The sequence below is a fragment of the Polyodon spathula genome, chromosome 14 (assembly GCF_017654505.1).
Source record: "Polyodon spathula isolate WHYD16114869_AA chromosome 14, ASM1765450v1, whole genome shotgun sequence".
Taxonomy (NCBI): domain Eukaryota; kingdom Metazoa; phylum Chordata; class Actinopteri; order Acipenseriformes; family Polyodontidae; genus Polyodon; species Polyodon spathula.
This window is the reverse complement of record NC_054547.1, coordinates 37,672,149-37,691,395: the sequence shown is the minus strand read 5'-3', so window position 1 is coordinate 37,691,395 and position 19,247 is coordinate 37,672,149. Positions and strand designations below refer to the sequence as shown.

General features: G+C 40.3%; 1 protein-coding gene across 1 annotated transcript; it reads right to left on the bottom strand.

Annotated features, from left to right (window-relative positions):
- Positions 1-649: 649 nt before the first annotated feature.
- On the bottom strand, positions 650-18,345 carry LOC121327335 (probable cation-transporting ATPase 13A3). Its single transcript, XM_041271296.1, has 31 exons — positions 18,260-18,345; positions 17,899-18,072; positions 16,324-16,494; positions 15,380-15,450; positions 14,629-14,712; positions 14,377-14,446; positions 14,023-14,157; positions 13,679-13,751; positions 12,865-12,996; positions 12,526-12,702; positions 12,048-12,205; positions 11,777-11,965; positions 11,618-11,679; positions 10,976-11,126; positions 10,738-10,854; positions 10,383-10,536; positions 9,894-10,014; positions 9,486-9,610; positions 9,159-9,338; positions 8,397-8,521; positions 8,086-8,165; positions 7,663-7,705; positions 7,101-7,210; positions 6,520-6,616; positions 6,205-6,277; positions 5,166-5,343; positions 4,804-4,976; positions 3,708-3,796; positions 3,173-3,253; positions 2,071-2,202; positions 650-965 (listed from the first exon to the last, which is right to left on the bottom strand). Exons 1-30 carry the CDS (start codon positions 18,308-18,310, stop codon positions 2,164-2,166), a joined length of 3,483 nt encoding a protein of 1,160 aa, XP_041127230.1. The 5' UTR covers positions 18,311-18,345; the 3' UTR covers positions 650-965; positions 2,071-2,163.
- Positions 18,346-19,247: the final 902 nt, after the last annotated feature.

The following is a 19,247-nucleotide window of genomic DNA, read 5'->3' as shown; positions in this document are numbered from 1 at the left end:
TCAGAAGACTGCAGTACTGAGGCACAGGCTCACAGTGCCTGATGAAGCTACCTGATCACCATGGTTTGTGAGGCACCGGTGGAAAAGTTGCAGTACAGCAGTGTCGTTAGAGTATGTTATTAGACAAAATCACAAGCTGCCACTGGTTGAAATAGAGTTTGTAATGGGCTGTATAGGTCTTTAAAACATTGAACATACCTGACGGAGGTCTGGGACAGGATCTTCTAATGGAACAGTACATTGTGCTGGCTCTGTGGGAGCGGGAGCTGAGTGGGGAGCAGGGGAGGGGCGCCTGATTGCAGGAAAGGGGTAAAGACAGATTCAGCAGACAAACCTTTGTGGTAGAGTTAAATAGAGCTAAGGCAAGGCAATCACTGACGACGGGTATGTCTGTCTTGTCAGCGGAGCTTTGAAAATTTAACGGAGATTTGGTCTTTCTAATGGAGACACAGACAAAGTTGAATAGAATTAGTATTAGCATTACCATTAGTAATGATAGACATTAAGCAGCCCCCCGAAACTCACTCAAATGCTAACATTTAATGAAAAAACTTAACAACAAATCTGACACAAATTGGAAAATGTAACATTTCAAAATCTAACATGAAATACTGAACTACTATTATGGCTTCTGATATTTAATTTTGTAGTTTCTTTGGATTACATGATGTTAAATAAAAGATCAACATTTTATATACGTCTCAATCCTAAAATTCCAGGTGATCCAAACGTTTGTCCATAGCTCTAGGTTGGGGGAGCTTTCCTTCCATGTCTTTGAGGAAAGACTAAGAGACATTTTCGGGGCTGGGGGCTTTCCTTGCTTCAGTCGTCGTTTTGGGTTTAGGTGGCCAGTCTGGGTCCACCAGCAACTCCTGCGCTAGATTCATGTACTTGGCCTTGGGTGCCCTTCTCTTTTGGCAGTATAAAAAAGACAAGAACCTTTCCCCCCACCGATCAATACCCCCCTGAGGAAGACAGAAAGAAAACACTACTAAAATGCACTGTACAGTTATACCCAAATTAAAATGTATGGATCATAATGCATAATTAATATTGTTTAGCAGATGCCTTTATCCAACAGTGTGTGAACTATACATCAGCTGCAGAGTCACTTATAGCAACATCTCAGCGAAAGACAGTGCACAAGGAGGTTAAGTGACTTGCTCAGGGTCACACAGTGAGAGAGCTTGGATTTGAACCAGGGACCTCTTAGTTACAAGCCCTTTTTTTTTAACCACTTGACCACATAACCTCCTATATCATGCTGCCTATAAATAAGATCAGTTTTCTCTTTGTTTCATTACACATCTGTGCATTTCAGCAAAACAAACCTTGTCATAATATCAAAGTGTGCTGCCTGCCTCCTGCTGGTTCGATCTGCAGACTAAACTTCAATCTTTACCAAGAAACTCCCATCGTGAGAGCTAGCTGGACAGAACCCTTTCTGCCAGCCCAGGCATCCTAAACGAGGCTGTCTAACTGCAGTTAAAAATGGCTTTGTACTTGGTCTGCTGAAATAGTCTCTGGCAATTATGGGCTGCCAGCCAACGAAAATATACAAGATGATTCACTTTGTGTGTCTGTCCAATTGCTTTTAATCATGTTTATTGTGCAATTAGTAAGTATTTCAAAGTATCAATCTAGATCCAATATGGTTCTTAACCAAGAATATAATAGCAAACCTTAGGATTCTGAAAGAAAGGTTTTTACATATACTTACTGCTGAATGTACCTGAAATGGAATAAAAGGACATACAACGTAGGTACTGGAGTTGCAAAACCAACTTTCCATTAGACCCTCATCCATAACCAACCCCTTGATATGCAGCCTTACACAGAGATATTAAAAAACGTATGCAGCTAATGTTAAACAGCTATACAGAAGACTTAAGGTGCATGCAATAGGTTGAATCGGTTAGTGCCCAAATCCGCACACTCCAAACGAAAAGGGACATCCCACAACAAGCAGGTAGGTAATGATTTTGCATGCACATATTAGCATGTGCTGTTAGTGGAGGGTAAAGCAGTGAAAAGTCAAAGCGACATTAAATGAAAGCGTCTGATCCCAACCTGTGGTGTCTGCATGGCAGAGGTGGTGCCAGAGCTCCCCTGCTTGTCTCGGCTGAACACAAGCTTCCACAAGATGATGTCAAGGAAGAGGTTCTATGAAACATCGCATTGGGCAGGAAAGGATTGAAAGGACTACCATTCGAAAAAAAAAAACATGAGATTTGTTTTTGTTTCTTACAGTAAATTTAGTAAAAAAAAAAAAAAAAAAATCAGAATGAATTTATTTATAAAATATGTATCTATTGTGATTTTATGAGCACGGAATCTCTGCGATTGATTGCATCATTAATTTACAGCAGGTTTTACACATTAAAAGCAAGCAGCCACCCGGTATTAGTGCTACTCGGGTTCTGTGAAACCAGCCACTTCATTCTGATCGGTTACATTATTTAACAAAGAGTATTAACAATGCAAATCATTTGGAGAAAAAAAAAACAGTGCAGGCCTCGTAAAAGAGAAGACAGCAGAGGCCATCTGAACTTGTGGGGAGTGTCTGGGCACTGAATTTAGTAGCAAGGTTTTTTTTGTTTGTTTGTTTTCCTTTTAGATATTAGAACTGGTATCTATAGAGCTGTTGTAGTAACTGGATTGGGCTGTTGCAATGTATACCGTTCACACTCTCAGATGTTCAGTTTCCCTGCAAAATGGTTAAGACAATCCCAGCCTCATATCACAAAATCACTCCCAAGCCAGTGCATCACATGTTAAAAGTAAGTTTTTAGTATTCAAAAGTAAGCATTCGTCTTACAAAAAAACTAAACTCATGACATTAAATAAAGTTTAACGTTAGCAGCAATGACTGGACAACTCCTGAATTAATCAATATGACTGATGTGCTTGGTAGGGGACTTTTTATATAAGGAGTATGTTTTAGAAATAACTATACTTATATTAATACAAGACTTATTTCATTCTATGTTCTACATTTCCAACCTTAATTCAAATTATTTATCTTCAACAATTTCTGTGGTGCTCCAGTTGCCTAACTACAGACCATTATTTCCTTCATTAAAAAACTAAATGACCACTTCTGAATAAAGAATAAAAGGTTGCTGAAAAGCATCAACCAGTATGTAACCCTGCGTGTGTTGGCTCTTCTTACCTCTGTCAGGACAGATACCAAAGCATTAACTACAATGATGAGGAGCATTGTGACTCTCCACTGGTATGGAACACACACAATCTACAAAGAGGTGAAGGAAAAGGATTCCAGTTACCATTACAAGGACGGCAAGTGCTTCATCTTAGACAAAGGTCACTTTGGCACATTTACATGCTTACAGCCCTGGCCAAACGTTCTGCATCACCCTATAGAATTAACTAATTTACCTTCATAAATTACAATGAAACCTGCTGAATAAAAGTTACTTAACATATTGAATTACACACTGCTTTGTAGTGTACCATATACTTGAAAATGAAAAATGTGACATTTCAAAATCCAATGTGAAATACTGTACTACTATTATGGCTTCTGGTAGACTTTTGCGATTTTATTTTGTAGTTTCTTTGACTCCATGATGTTAAATAAAAGACCCCTTCATTCTCTGACACTGTCCAGGTCAAGCTCTTTGTGAACCTGATGAAATGAGTAATGCATGTATCAAGGCTGGGTTTCTGTGTTCAACCGTACTCACCTCCAGAAACTGATCAATGGCCTCTACAGGATACAACATGATGCAGAGAATGAAGGCACAGAGAGCAAATGAAGATATTAAAAATGGCACTGCAAAGAAAAGAAAAAAAGAACAAGGGTCAGGATTTTTAAGAGAGAGAATTTGCAAAGGGTTGGATTTTATTGCTTCACTACTAGATCATTAGCAAGTGATATTATTATTAACCCTTTGCAGTCCATTTATTCAGCACTTGTCAGGCTTGTCAGGTCCAATTTATTTTCACACGCGCTGTTTATTATACACGCACGTTTAATTTTTTTTTTTTTCAGAGTAAAACAGGTTTAAAGGGCACTGAATCGCAAAAGTACTGTATCTCTAGCCAAGCCCCACCCCTTGTTCGCTGTATTTTTCACATACCTCTTTATAGAATGGCATACTGATATAGTGATGTTATAGTGATATCCATTACATGAGAGTAGATGTTGAATCAGCATGAAGTTCAACATCTACTCTCATGTAATGGAAATCACTATAACATCTCAAAAAGCTCTACAAATGTCTGTGATATTCTTTGAGTGCTGAATGCAGAAGCAGTTATCTCCTTTGTTATGTCCCTGTTATCTCTGTAATCCATGGGGCTATGAGATACACCCTTTTTTTCTGGTTTCATTCAGCTCCTATCTGTCTCACTTGGCCACTGAAAGGTTTTCTCGTTTTTTTTTCAGGAGAAAAAACAACTAGAGACCTGTGCTTTACGTCTTTTTGATGATGTCGGACATCGGACTGGAAAGGGAAAATTGTAATGTCAGACCTGGTCCGATATAGAACCGCAAAGGGTTAATATCATCATTATCATCATACTCCAAAGCTAATTGTAGAATTTAGTTGGCATGGTGACCTAGGGTTAATCCATTTTTAATGTAATCACTCATGTTAATCATGAGTTATGAGGTCGAACGAATATTTCAGCTAAATGTTCTCATCAGTTTCCTATGGTCAGTGGTGAGCTCGAGAATTCTTTAATGTCATTCCAAATCCAAAAAACATACTAATCAGGGAAGGATTCTCACACGTCTCTGCGTTTTCTCAGTTCAGCGGCCGGTGAATAAACACTTACAGTTTTTGTAGCTAGGCTGCCTGAACGGTTTCCCCTTGGAGAACACGATGGCTACAATGAGGTACTGGAATGATGAGATGAAGAAGAGCGTTGTGTTCTCGTAGTTCCTGATGTTCTTTTCATCGTGCGTCGTCTCATTCTGATGGAGTGAGTAGTTGGACAGGCTGCAGGCACTGTAATAGATGAGAAATGGCTCAGTTATTTCTGTTCCATGGTGAAAGACTCAAGGAGTTACCTTCTTTACCCCTAAAGCACTCTCTGCACATAATTACAACCCTTTCTTTCAGATGTGCAAATCATACTCACTACTGCTAAAGAGTTTACAATACTGAAGCGTTTACCTTGACACAAACTGAACTTACTCTGAACTTGGTGTCCACTTGTGATACCAGGACTGATGCTTGACCAACAGGAAGGCCAGTGTTTGGAAACCCAGGCACACAAGGATTTGTGTGAGGACAGAAAAGAGCAGGGGCCCCGAAATGAGCCCAGAGAGAGGCCTCTCAGAGACCAGCTCCTTCCAGGCAGGGTTTAAACTCACTGCGTTGAAACAGAGACATCATTAGAATACTTCATGTTCAATAGCAGGCAAATAAAGGGGTCAGAAACCAACCATCTCAACGGACTGCAGCAGAAACTGCAAGAGAGCGAGCAGGCAAAATACAGCTGTGGCTAAAAGTGGTGCATCACCCTATAGAATGAACTACTTTAGCTTCATAAAGTCAAACGAAAAACTTTTGCCATAGAATTTTTAGTAGTTTCTTTAATTACATAATGTTTTAATTGTGTGAATCCTAAAGCTCTGGATGATGCCAATTTTTTTGGCCACAGCTGATGATAAGAAATGTATAAGAAAATGTGCATTATTGGTCTAAACTACAGCCACAAACGATTATTTTAAAGCTCTTAAATATTTCTTTTTTTCTAGCACCCACAGACTAGAAATTCAGAATACATCAGTGTACATCACACAGAGATTTTTCAGTATGCATCACAAAGAGATTTCAGTGTACCAATGGTAGATTTTCTCTTCAGTTTTAAAAGTAAACGGTCTTACATTTCCAAAAACATGAAAAAAAACACCTGTTGCATATTAAAGGAGATTGTGAACCAATGAATATGAATATGTATGTGGTGATGTATTTAACCACCGATGCTGGGAGGAAGGGAGAGGGGGGAGAGGGCGTCTGAAGGAGGCCAGGAGATTCCAATCAGCTCTGCATACATGCTGCTCAACAAGAGTGGTCTCTGACAGGCAGAGGCTGTATGGGTAGTATGGGTTGATACAGAGCTGTCTCCACCAGCACGTAACCACTACTAGGACCTGTCCAAAGCAGAGAAGGAAATGGGAAACTATCGACAAAACACACATAAAAATGAGGTGTTTTCTTTTGTACTCACTTGTAAATACAATGACGAAGATGATGGCTATATCAATGAAGAGGAACTGGAAATCCCCAAGATTGCTCAGGATCTAAACAAAAAGCCAGCGAACATATTGAAACAGATTTTAATATATGCAAATAACAGCCTAAGTTGATTAATTTGTATCTGCCTTCATCAGAGAAACACAGATGCAAAGACTGATGTCAAAGCTGTTCCAGGCACCACAGATTTAAAGACTGATGTAAAAGCTGTTCTAGGCACGCACTGTGTAAGGGTTAAAGATTGTAAAACAAGTGGTTTTGAAAGAGTAGATTGAGTGCTTGCACTCACCCAGTAAAGAAGGATGACACTGAGATATTGGATGATGCTGTACAAAGCCATAAACTTGAACACGCAGAAGGAGGTAATTAATGCTGCACGGCCTTCTCTGCAACAGGATTCACAGAAATTGAAAAAAAAGGGCAACCCATTAAAATCATGGTCAGTTAAGCAATTATCACACACCCTTTCTTGTGCCGAACATCTCCTAAAAAGTACAGAAATGCAATACTGTTTGCCAGCACTGCCACTTACTGGTTACCGACAGCACAAAAATGCCAAAACATTGTAGTTCTGTCTAGTTAGTTTCTGAGCTTTTACCTTTTCAACTCAAGTTTAAACGCTGCTAGTTCCAAATGTAACAGACACATTCTCTTATGAAAAGGAGTTGGTAATTGTGTGGTTCATGCACTGTACTATATTCACAGCTTAAGCCTGACGTGAAATGTAAAACAGAGGATCCTGGAGAAAAGAATAAACTGTGAACAGTACTTTCTAAGAGCACCACAGACCAACCATACACATAGAGTGCTGCCCTGTAGTTGAATTTCATCGTTATCAGACTGCATTATTGAACCTATTTTCTTTACTACCTGATCAGGCTCGGCACACAGGAGATGTTGGGAGTTCGGGATGTGAACGGGGATGCCACGGAGGCCTCGAGCTCGGATAGGGAGATGCCGCTGTGTGCTCTCTTTAACGCCTGGTCAATAAAGGGTACACTCTTAATAACATGACCCACCCACCACAGCACTGTCCCCGTATCACATCTGTCTTTACAGCTGTTGTCTTTGACAAGCAGTCAGACGTGCACATGTGAAAGTGAGATTAGCTTCCTTGTGCTGTTGAAAATTATCAGTAAGATTAAGAGGGACAAGTAGTGAAATAGTTGAAGCAACTGAAACTTGGCCTCTTGGGTAAGTAAAGTAGGGAATTACTTTTAGCAGGGTAAATGTGAAATGTGTTGGCCAGCTGATTTATGCCCATGATGTGTAATTATTATAAATTATGATGCTGCGATACAGACAACATGGGGAATAGCAAACATAATCCAATGCTTGTTATAACCACTTGACCTCCAAGTGCCTTAGCATCACCCACTTCCACACAAGTGGAAATTACTGTTCATGCTACACAAAATAAAAGCCTACTTACACCACAGTCATTTGCACCGTCGCCACACATGCCAACAAAGTAACTGGAAAACAAAAAGAGCACTATATTAAAAGCAGCAAAGCCAATCAGCCAACATTTGCTAGCTGTATCTAAAATCGCGAAACTTACGTGAAAGCTTGATAGCCAATATTGTACGATAGCGTTCAGAACGCTGACATCAAGCTTTGTTACAGAGGCATCTTTCATCAAACAAATGTAATCAATGGTTCTCTACATATAGGTAAAAATGGATGTGTTACATATATCTATAAACAGGAGAGGGCTCATCATCATACTGTATTCCCAGATTCCGATCCTCCCAATAGCATGCTAAAGAATGAACTGTATAAGAGCTGGTTTTCCAGATACAAGTCCAGTTCTCAAGTGTGACAAACACATAGGAAATGCAGTCTGCGTACTCACTCTACACTCTGTAATACTTCCACCAGTTGTGTCTTCTGATCGGGAGCCATTCTAGCAAACACGGTGCCATGCAGTACTAGCTATAGGGAGAGAAACAAAACCATGAGTGATTATTCCTTTTGACAGTACAATGTGCTCAAACGAGCAGTGTTAGTTTGTTCACTTTGTGTCCACCATATCAATAGCATTTTTACAGCAAAACTAATCAACCTTAAAAGCATGTGATACCAAAAAACATTACAAGAGATTGTGGTTGAGGTAATTTTGACTTTTTTTAAAAAACATGAACCACCACCACTATCTACACACACCTTCTGGAGCAGCTCCTGGAAGTGCTCTGCTATGACAGCGAAGGACTGCCCACTCATTGCAAAGTGAAAGTGCTCCATGCTGTGCAATGCAGCCCCTGAGCTCTCCTCTTCCAGCCTGATCTGAACTTCCTGAAAGCAAGCGGATATGAGCTTTACAGCCACCACAGCAGAGCAATGGCACATTGTGCAGCGATTATAACCGTGTTGATAAGAACTATCAGAGGTGTGGTACTATAACCCAACAGAGCCCAGGACATCACTGGTCTTGTAAAGCCTTGTACAAAACAGGGAGCAAACACAAACAAAGCCAGCAATATATTGTCTGTTCACATTTCAATACTTGAGCCAAACTAAATGGTTACTGCCAACACAGCATTTATTAGTTAGCTGTTATTCACTTTTTGGTTTATATATATATATATATATATATATATATATATATATATATATATATATATATATTCTGGGCTACAAAGTGTTTAAACTACAGTATACCACAACCATGTTAACTTTTCTACTAAAATATTATTCCTGGGTATATGCTTACTACATTCTTCCACAGTTTAATCTTCTGTGCACTCTACTTTATCAGAATGCACACTTTGTTGACTGCCTGGTTTGTTTCGATTCTCAGGTGGCGGACAGAGGACAAAGGTAGGAAGCAGCAGTATCTGCATTTATATACACTCTTGGTTATTATAACCATTGCCTACTTGGATGTAAAAACAAAATAATTTTGTTGTGTTCACCAGCAGACGCCACCTACCTCTGGGTTTGAACCTGTCATGCTGGCATGCTTGGGTGGGTTATCAGCATAGTGCCAATTAATCAAAGCAGTCTGCCCGTTTTTAGGGGGTAGAGCATCGGCTATTATTATTCTGTCTTGAGGAAGAATCATTCCACAGTCCCGAGCCACTGAGATAGCTGTCAACATGTTATCTCCTGTGAAAAAAAAAACATGCAGTCCGGGTAAGACCATGAAACTCACTGCAGTTTTGTTTTCTAAAATCTTAATTCTGCAATGTGAGGTGTCAGAATTAAATTCCTTATTTCTTGAGGTGTAAAAGGTAAGCACGCCTCCTCCCCCACCTGTGACCATGACAGTGCGAATGCTGGCCCTTCGCAGGTCTGCCAGAACTCCAGGAGTCTCCGCTTTCAGTTTGTTCTGCATAATGATCAGGCCAAGGAACTGCATGTTACTCTCGATGGTGTCTCTGCAAGAGCAGGAAATAAAAGGACTCTCTCTAAATCCGAACCTCAGGAAACGGGCGCAGTCTGAACTGCCTGAATTTTCCCCATTCCCATTCCCATTCCCAGCAACTACTGGAACCGTCTGAAGCTTATATTTGCGAGAGAATCAAAACAAAGGGAATTCTACACAGCCATTAAAAATGGTAGAAAAGAGGGCTTTTAAACCCATTTGCAATCTAATATGTGTTCCAGGTTGCAGATTAGAAGTGAGCTCGATCACCCTGCAGGAACGGTGCTGAAGGGTACCTGCTGATGTTCTGCACTTTGTGCCACGAGAGTTTTGACTCGAGTTTCCGATGGGCCACGGCAATGACTCGGAATCCCTGCTTGGTGTACCCTTCCAAAACCTCTGAGAAATTGTGGGGCACTACAAGTTTAAAAAAAAACAAAAAAGCGCTCTTTATTTATTGATGTTAACATTCGCCTACTAAATAGAATGATTGTATTGAAACAGCTGTTTACTGCTAATTTCAATTCAAGACAACAATAATGCATGCAAAATGTAGTGAATGTTGAAAGCTAGACATTTATTTGTGTAACTAAATGTATTGTAGTTTGCAATAAAGTACAGCTTTGGTATTCATGCATTCAGGATAATTTTCTGCAAATATAATACAAAAAAAAACTGTATTACTTGCTAAACAATATATATGCATGAATCTCTCTGAGGAAGGAGGGGGAGGGGCATGCGTTGCGTTGCATATGCAATTGAAGAGAACAAAAACAAACCCTGACCTGTTTCCTGTTTACAAAGGCTAGCAACTACCTCTGGCGCCCCCTTCTGGTAGACATCCATGTACTTCTCCCCGAGAAGCCGCGTAACCACACTCATCCTCTGTAGTGCCGAGGAGAAGGGGAACTGACGCACAATCCCCATCTCATAGGAGGGCTGTGGGAGAACACAAGGGCATCTCATTCACCAGCTAACCAGCAAATACAGAAAGATAGCAAATTGAAGTGGGGGTTCAGTTCTGTAATGACTAAGGAAGCTGTTAAAATTAAACCAGCAAGTAGCCTCCAGACACTTCAAATACGGAATTGAGTACTGCACTGGTAAAGTGGCTGGGTGCCAGGTGTGTGCTAGACGTACCACATCCTGATCGGCAGAGGCCTCTGCTTCAGGAAGGAGCTGCTTGGGTGGTTTAACCACCGTGGGCATTATGTGGTTGTGCAGTGCCGTCTCCTCCTCTGTTGCTTCTTCCAGAATCTGAACACAAAGTACAGCAGAAAAGATTCAGTCCCACTGCCAGTGGCGTCACAGTATTGGTGGTGCAGTACAGAGGAGACTGGAGCAGCTGTGAACTGTGTAAATAAACAGGGCAGCTCACCCAACCAGTCGCCGCAAACATTTTGAGATCAAGCGGATCCCCCGAAAGCTCTCCTTCGATCTTGGTGAGAGAGTGACACGTTGCCATGCAGGCCACAAACTGAGATTTTACCAGGTCTTCCTTACAGGCATGTGTTTCTGAAAGAAGAAAACTGGGGGGAAAAAAACATACAAAACAAGACCGGAAATCAGCCACGGTTCCAAAGAGCAAGACAGCCCTGAGGGCCCTTTTATATAGTATCAATATCAATCAATCAACCTTTATTTTATATAGCACTTTTCATAGTGGACCACCATCCCCCAAAGCACTTTACAAGATAGTGAGGAGCAATGCACAGTACATTAAATACAGTGAAATACAGGGCATAGCTCATTAAATACAACATTAGGGTTCGTGATAAACAGTAGAAGATTAAGTTATTTATATTTGGGACAAAGTGGTGTCTACCTCTGCTCCCCTTTTCTCTATACTCCTGAGCCAAGGAAGGGAGAACTGGCCAGGAGTTCAGCGTATTTCACAGTTGAGGTATGTCAACAGGCTACACTGTTTGTATATTTAAACCCTGCTGCTCCATTCCTTTTTTTTTAGCAGTGTATAAATGGTAATTCTGAATACAGCCATGCCTGTTTAAAAAGTCTCTACCTGCTATTTTCCACCCTTTGGATGCCCCAGAGGTCTAGACCATCTTCGGTAAGCGTTCCAGTCTGTTTGAACAAACAAAACAAACGATACAGATTCAGGAGCCTGTCCTGCTGTTATTAATGGATATATAGATACAGAGACAGCACTCCTTTCCCTAACCTTGTCAAAGCAGAAGAGATTAAGCTGCCCGCAGATGTTGATCCTCTGGGGGCTGATGCAGAAGATCCCGATGCGTTTGAGACGGCGCTGTGCGTAAACGATCCCTGCAGTCAGGGCAGCAGGCAGTGCGGGGGGCACAGTGATGGTGATAATGTCCAGGGACTCGATGATGATGGTGGGGGCTGGCACCTGGTGGGGGGCACAGTTAATCTGATATCTGTAGCTGATATCTATGAACTGCAGCGCACTGCTCCGAGATACTGTATCATACCTTGTTCATGATGCTGTTGATAACCGTGTAGATAAAGCCGATCCCAGCCACCGCAAAAAGACACAGCATAAAGATGTAGGCATCACGGTACAGTTTAAAATCAGTCGGTTTCGGGTACAGGATGGATCGCACCAGCTGTCCTTTTGAAGTGTTGAAGCCTAACAGAATAGATAAACCTTTTAAAATATATTTATTTATTTAATTTTAAGAAGAGATGTTTCATCACAGATGTATTGTCTGAAGGGGCAGGATTTTGTTTTTTAAATCCACTGTCTATTTAACAATAAAGCATTCTCTGAAAAGTCATGCTGCCCTAATGCAGCACATTTTGTTTCACACTTTGTTAAAACACACATTTTGTTTCATATGCTGGAAAGTTAAACTATGTACACAGGGGAATGCTGGAAAGGAGAGCCTGTTTCCAGATCTTACGTGGTTTCTTCTTCATCCCACTAGCGTGCATTTATGCAGCTCTTACCAGTTCTGACCACCACTGCTTTGACAAGCTCCCCAGAATAAAAGCGCGTCTGAATGACGTTGGTCCCGCAGAAGAGAGTATGTCGCTTGTGCAGCTCTGAACTGTAGATCTCGTCCTCCTCCGTTCCCTTCGTGCTGGGATTCGGCAGGTTGGTCTTTGTGACGGGAACGCTTTCACCTGTGTGAAAAACAAACAACTATTACACTACATGGATTTTCATTCCACTGCTAGACATGTTAGTACTGTACGCACATGGGCATCCAATATTTCTTTGTTAGTATGGCAGGAAGTATGAATCCATTCGCAGGACAGTTTGTGGGAAGAGGCCGGCTCACTTACCTGTCAGCGAGCTCTCATTGACTATACAAGTGCCGCTGACCAGAACCGCGTCACAGGGCATGATGGTCCCATTGGCTGGAATCACCATGATGTCACCAGGGACCAGCTCTGTGGACATGGCCTCCTCTAACACTGGAAACGCAAAAGAACAAGGAAACGTTTGCATATATAGTTTGCAAGTGAAAAATAGCGTGAAGGTTTTACAATGGGATCTATTCTCCACCAGGACCTAAAATATCTGTGAATCATAATCTTGAGAGGTAAGAGTCTAGTGCATTAACCCACCGTGGCATCTAAGGAAGCCTCACAAGGTAACATAAATCAACTGTATGCTATAGTATTACTGATCCAGAACCAGAAACTGCATTGTGGTTAAGATACCACTAGAGGGCTGTATTGTCATTGGGTACTATAAATTCAGTGGAGCACATCTGCATTGCACTAACCTCAGTAATTCCAGCACACAACACCTGAATACACTCGACTTCAGAGGGCTTTGTTGGGATTTAAAACACACCCAGATCTGTTCTCCTCCTCAAAAATCAGCTAAATATACAAGCTGCAGATTTAGCGGCATAATTACTACACTGAGTTCATATACAACATGTAAGCCTTATGAAGAGAAATGTTTTTGTGTTTATAAACTTCACATTTCCTGTTTTATAGAATACTAAATACCGGTAATTGTTTCCCAGTCAATGCGTATTTTTAAAATATGCCTTTGAAGTCTTCCAAGAAGGAAAAGAAAAATCTATAGCCTGCTAATATGCTGCTGTATCTAACACATAATCACACACTGCAGGGCTTCACCTACCATTATTGGCTCTGCACACGGAGACTCTGACAATACTGTGAGTCACCACCATGTCATGCAGCATCACGTATTGCTGAAAATAACGAGACGCCAGACAAAATGTTAATTCCGCAGGTCGCAGGGGTGCATCCTAATTGTATAGATAACGAGTCCTGTCTAGTTTGGAAATCTACAATGTATAACTCTCCTTGTGCAAGAGCGTGAACTACAGCATATAACAGAAACCCGACTGCCGTTGCAATTCCTTTGAAAACACAGCCTCAAAGCACACTTCAAGCACGTGTATATACAGAGAGATGTCAGCCGTGAATGGGTGCAGCGAGCCGGTGGCCGCCTCCTCTTACCTTTCTGATAGTGTACAAAGAGGTGGCTATCGATATGACTGACATGATGACAATGGCCAGGGCATAGTAGTAATATTCGTCAGTGCTCCACAGAATAACACTGAAAAGCTGGAAGATGTAGAAAGGGTTCAGGACCTAGACAGGGGATGAACAGCCAAGCGGATTAATAAACACAACTGTGGTTGAGCGCTAATGGCACTCACGTTATGATTACTTTCTATAGGGACTATACCAAGATAACAGGCACACCACTTGACTTTGCACACATAGGAGTTTCTTTTGAAGACTATAAAAGCACAATATATTTGTATACAGCATATCCCATATGTTTGAAAACAGAAAGACATCTCATACCTCTTTAATTAGCAGTTTAAAAACCGAAGGCACTTTCACAGCAATTTCATTCTCTCCGAAAAACAGCCTCCTGTAACATTCAAAACAACACATTCATTAAAGCATAAAGTCAGTAAAAGCACAAATAAAAAAAAGGATGTCCGGCCCGTGAGAACCTCATCTGAAAATGTCTTCGCGACACCTATAGACATTCACTTCATATCCGACATCAGATCTGCTTATTACAGGCAGGAACTTAACAAACCGCACTACCTGTAATCCTGCTCATCTTTTGTCAGTCCTTTGCTGTGTTCATCATGAACAGAAGAACACTTGACTCCCAGATCCTCCAGTCCCCTGGAGAGAGAGAGAGAGAGAGAGAGAGAGAGAGACTTTGTAAAACACTAGATTTAGATATACTGAATTTCTTACCTGTTTAATATCCTGTTGTGTGTGCTCTCTACTATTGCTATCACTGCTAAGATCCTTATTTAAAATGCTTACTAACTATTCCAGCCAGCAAATCCTTATCCTGACACAGTAAATCCTTATCCTGACAAGGAGAATGTGCAAAATGTATTTTCTGCCCCTCTGTGGCAACAGTGCATTTCAGTGAATGTGAAAATCCGATGGAACAGTTAGTGTGTCTGATTAATACTGATCAACAACAACAGAGAATGGTAAGAGAATGGTAAGAGAATGTTGTAACAAAATGTACTGTGCTGGAGCTGTAGTCTGTTGTCTATGAGGTGAATCACATTTGTAAAAATACCGTGAGGGTTAAAAATGTCCTGTGGGTTGCTGGCTATTCAGATGAGCTAAATGCATTTCAACTAATTCAGTTAATATGCATCCTGCATAGAAATACACATGTTTAGACTTTAGAAAGCAGTCACTGGAGGGCATGGGGGTATGGGGGGGTTGAACTTACAGTTTGGGGGGGGGGGGGGGGGTGAAGCACATTCTGGCTGCTTGGGTAAAATGAAACAAAACAATTTGGGAATGAAGGCAAAATTGGTCTTACTTTAATACTTCAAAATTCTGGATCACATCATTCCAGCAGTACTTCGTGCTGTGGAGGGTGAAATAACGAATCTGAAAGAGAAAACATTCCAATTAAAATGCTGTTAAGATGCTATAAATACGAAAGGCATGAAAGAGCATCTTGCACAGAACTAGAAAGCAAGCTTCAATGCAGTGCATATTAAAAAAAAAAAAAAAACACACACCCACATTCAGGGTCTCGTACCAGACAAAGGTTTGATTTATACCACACAAGGGAGGTCTTATCTACTGGAAAACTATCAGGGGAATGCAACTCACAACCTCTGACCTACAGTCCACTAGCAGCCCCACGCCCAGAGGAAACGCCCTCCTATATCAGAAACCACTCTTAAATATATGTAATATATATATAAATCACTCAAGCTTGTCTGAGGGAGGGCATGGAATGGTCACATCATCATTTCAAAATGAATAGCTCAGTCCTAAGGTTTGTGTTAATGGCTCAGGTATTTTTTTATTTATTTTCCTGGTTGCCAGTTCTATGGTGCCTCTTTATCGTTTTATTGAGTCAGCGTGTGTACGGTTCTGTTAAACAATCCTCGCTCCCAGGCGACTCTCTAGCTCAGATAAGGACGTTTGGAAGCTATTGTGATGGGGGGTTGCTCACAAAAAACAAATCGCAACGAATTACAGGTTTTGATGACGAAGCCTTTAAGAGATTATATAAGATAAAAAAAAAAGTATTTTATATATATATATATATATATATATATATATATATATATATATATATATATTTTAAACTGAGTCAGGTTATGAGAGGATTATGTGTCCTTAACCTTTGATAACCAAAAAAGTCCCTTCGATTTGTTGTGTTTTATATTTATATATATATATATATAGACACACACACACACACCTGCATGGATATATATATATATATATATACACACACACACACACCTGCACGGGCTGGTATTCTGAATACTTTCTCTCGCAGTCCTCTGTCTGGTTCTCAGTGGGGTGAGCTGTGTAGCTGTTCTTTACAGTTCTGGAATCCGGACAGTCGAAAGGGTTCTTTCCAGGAGCCAGCATAACATAAACCTTTGCTCTAAACCATCGCTTGAATTCATCCTAAAAAAAATATAAAATAAAAAAATGATTTGGACATGGAAAATTTGTGACGCTTCCACTTATCAGCAGGCTGGTTGAAATTGCCAAAATCTGTTTTAAGAAATTAGCATTTCACATTTTAATATACACGATAGAGAGTTTTTCTTTTTTTTTTTAAACAACTTGTGACACTTAGAGTAAGTAGCAGGGTTCATAAAATACAGTGTTACACATCCCCAAGTGTTACAACTGTTTAAATAACGTACGTGTAATTTCTCTTTTCATTGTTAACATCCTCACAACTTTTTACACTTAGAACTTTTAAGTCCTTTTCAACTTTTCATCATGTCTGCTCTAGTGCACTGATAGTGTCGGGATTATTGCCCACATTGTCAAACAAGTAACACAGCAATAACGATCCATGATGTGCTACAGCATAGAGAAGACAGAGCACTTGTTTGTTTGTTTTTTATTTTTTCAAACTGTGATTTACAGGACAGATCTCAAACCTCAGTATATTAGAGCAAACATTTTGAAAAGATCTTTGAAACAGACTTTAATGTGTAAAATTTTGACAGCGTGTTAACAATAAAAAGAAAAATAATGTTATTTAAACAGCTGTAACATCGTAACACGCTACATTTTTCGGAACCCCACTACTAACTCTAAGTTTGTCCAATAAATACATTCCAAATTATTTATTTATAACAAAAATGTATGCCCATTATGCCCTATTAAATATGGGGTGCCATGTGTAAAAAAAAAAAAGCATTAATATTTTAACATGTCTTTTTCCAGATTTAACTTAAAGCTTGTATTTTTTCCCCAGATTTATAAATGTATATATTTGTGTGCATTCAGACATAATTTATAAATCTAGTTACAAGATTTAACATTTAGCTAAATATTAAACTAGCCAACTAAATCTGGAGTTTGTATGCAAATGAGCTCCTCTCGCTTTGTGCTTTCACACAATTTGATTGGCTCTTGTAATGCTTCAATTTGCATATTGCCAGATTAGCATTTTTTTTTTTTTTACACATGGCACCCCATAATTAAAGGCTCTGCATTCGTTAAATTTCAAATGATCTACAAGGGATGCCCAATTATCCATTGAATGCTTACTGTTAATCTCATTCCAGTGATCAACAAGATTTTTGACTGAGGCACATGCATGGGAACAGGAGAGGAAACGACACTTTCACATTCTACAGAAGATCCCTTTAATCAGACATTCACAAGGAAAATGTGACAAATACCAAACCTCATGTCAACTCCATGACAACCCACTGAGACCAAACAAAAACGGTTATCTTTAAATGAATGACAGGGTTACTTTTGCATGTGTGAATCAAACAATCTTCTGAAATCAAGACGTTCTGTGCAAAGCGCGCATGACCAGGGCAGAGTCAGTATAACACGTACCGTAGATCTCAGCAGCACCACTTCAGCCTCTCGAACGGTAGTTCTGGTACAGGTGGCTTTCACACACCACTCAGGCATCCAGTAGAGGAGCAGCAACAGGAACCCCCCTGTCAGGACCACCCCCATGCCAACGATCGCCAGCTTCCAGTGGCACAGCCTGTACCCCGACACGTCCTGCAAGAAAAAAATTGGAACTTGTTACAGATCAATGAAAACAAAAAAAGGACTCACAAACACACACTGAGACAAGCAGGCGTGAACTAATCATTCATCACTCAATCCCACCGATCCCTGTTAACCACGATTCAAACGTCTAGAGCCGACACGCGAGAGAGAAGAGAGGATGCAAATCCTGACTCACCATCTCATCCTCCTCCCCCCTGTTCAAAACCTTCAGGGCTTCCTTCTCCATGTTATAGCAGAGTCAAGAAACTGCGTTCGATGCCCGACACAACCAATCCCTGCTACAACAAGAAGCAAAAAATAAAACAAACACACATACAGTTCAATTGCATAACAGGAAAACGAAAAGTTTTGTTTGTGGAATTGACGTGCAAATTTATGGTATGCTTATTTCTTGGGACAATTGTTCCCATACCTATTTAGTGCCTATTCTCTCAATGTCAAATATACTGGACACTGGGCAACAAAGGGTAAACATTGATAGCTATTTCATCCAGCTATAAAACTCTCAATAGTGGTAATTATAGATATACTAAAAGGAAAATTAATCAATCCATTGATGAACTTTTCGACTGGAAGCTATTCTCAGTTTATTCTGTTTGTTAGTATTTCAACATGCAAAGCCACCGTGACACTCAGCTTTTTTTTTCACTAAACAGTGCTTCATTTCACTTCAAATTTTTCACTTCAAAATCAGCCCCCGCTTGTTTTGTTTGCTCAATTCTAACTCTATGGCACACAGTGTCATACTGTATCAAACTGCACAGCCTTGGGGGCTGAAACATTCAGTCCAGCCTGCAACCTGTGTTCTTTTACAGCAGCATTATTGTTTATATCCCCTGTGCCAGGGGGAATTCTTCACTTACAACACAAGCCTCTCTCTCCATATAGTGTGATTCTGTGAGCTGCTCCACTGAACAAGGCTGCCGTCACCCACAGCATTACCATCCCCTACCCATCAAGTGCAATGGAATGAAAACTGGGCATCAAAACGCATAAATAAATATGCAGATTTTGACAGCTTTTCTATGTTGCGTTTTCTATGTCTGTTTTGTGTCTTGCAAAAGTATATCTTTAAACCTTATTTTATTTTATTTTTTTTTTATGTCTCCAGGGGGACCTATCCCACACCTAACACCAAATGTAGCAGGATAGTGTCAATAATG

Bases quoted from the DNA above. Each gene is read 5' to 3' on its own strand.
- LOC121327335 (XM_041271296.1), bottom strand. From the start codon at position 18,310: ATGGAGAAGGAAGCCCTGAAGGTTTTGAACAGGGGGGAGGAGGATGAG. The intron at 14,158-14,376 runs GTATGAGATGTC...TCCCCTGTCTAG, and splicing joins TTAAACTGCTAATTAAAGAG to GTCCTGAACCCTTTCTACAT. The intron at 9,611-9,893 runs GTACCCTTCAGC...CTGCTCTTGCAG, and splicing joins AAAGTGCAGAACATCAGCAG to AGACACCATCGAGAGTAACA.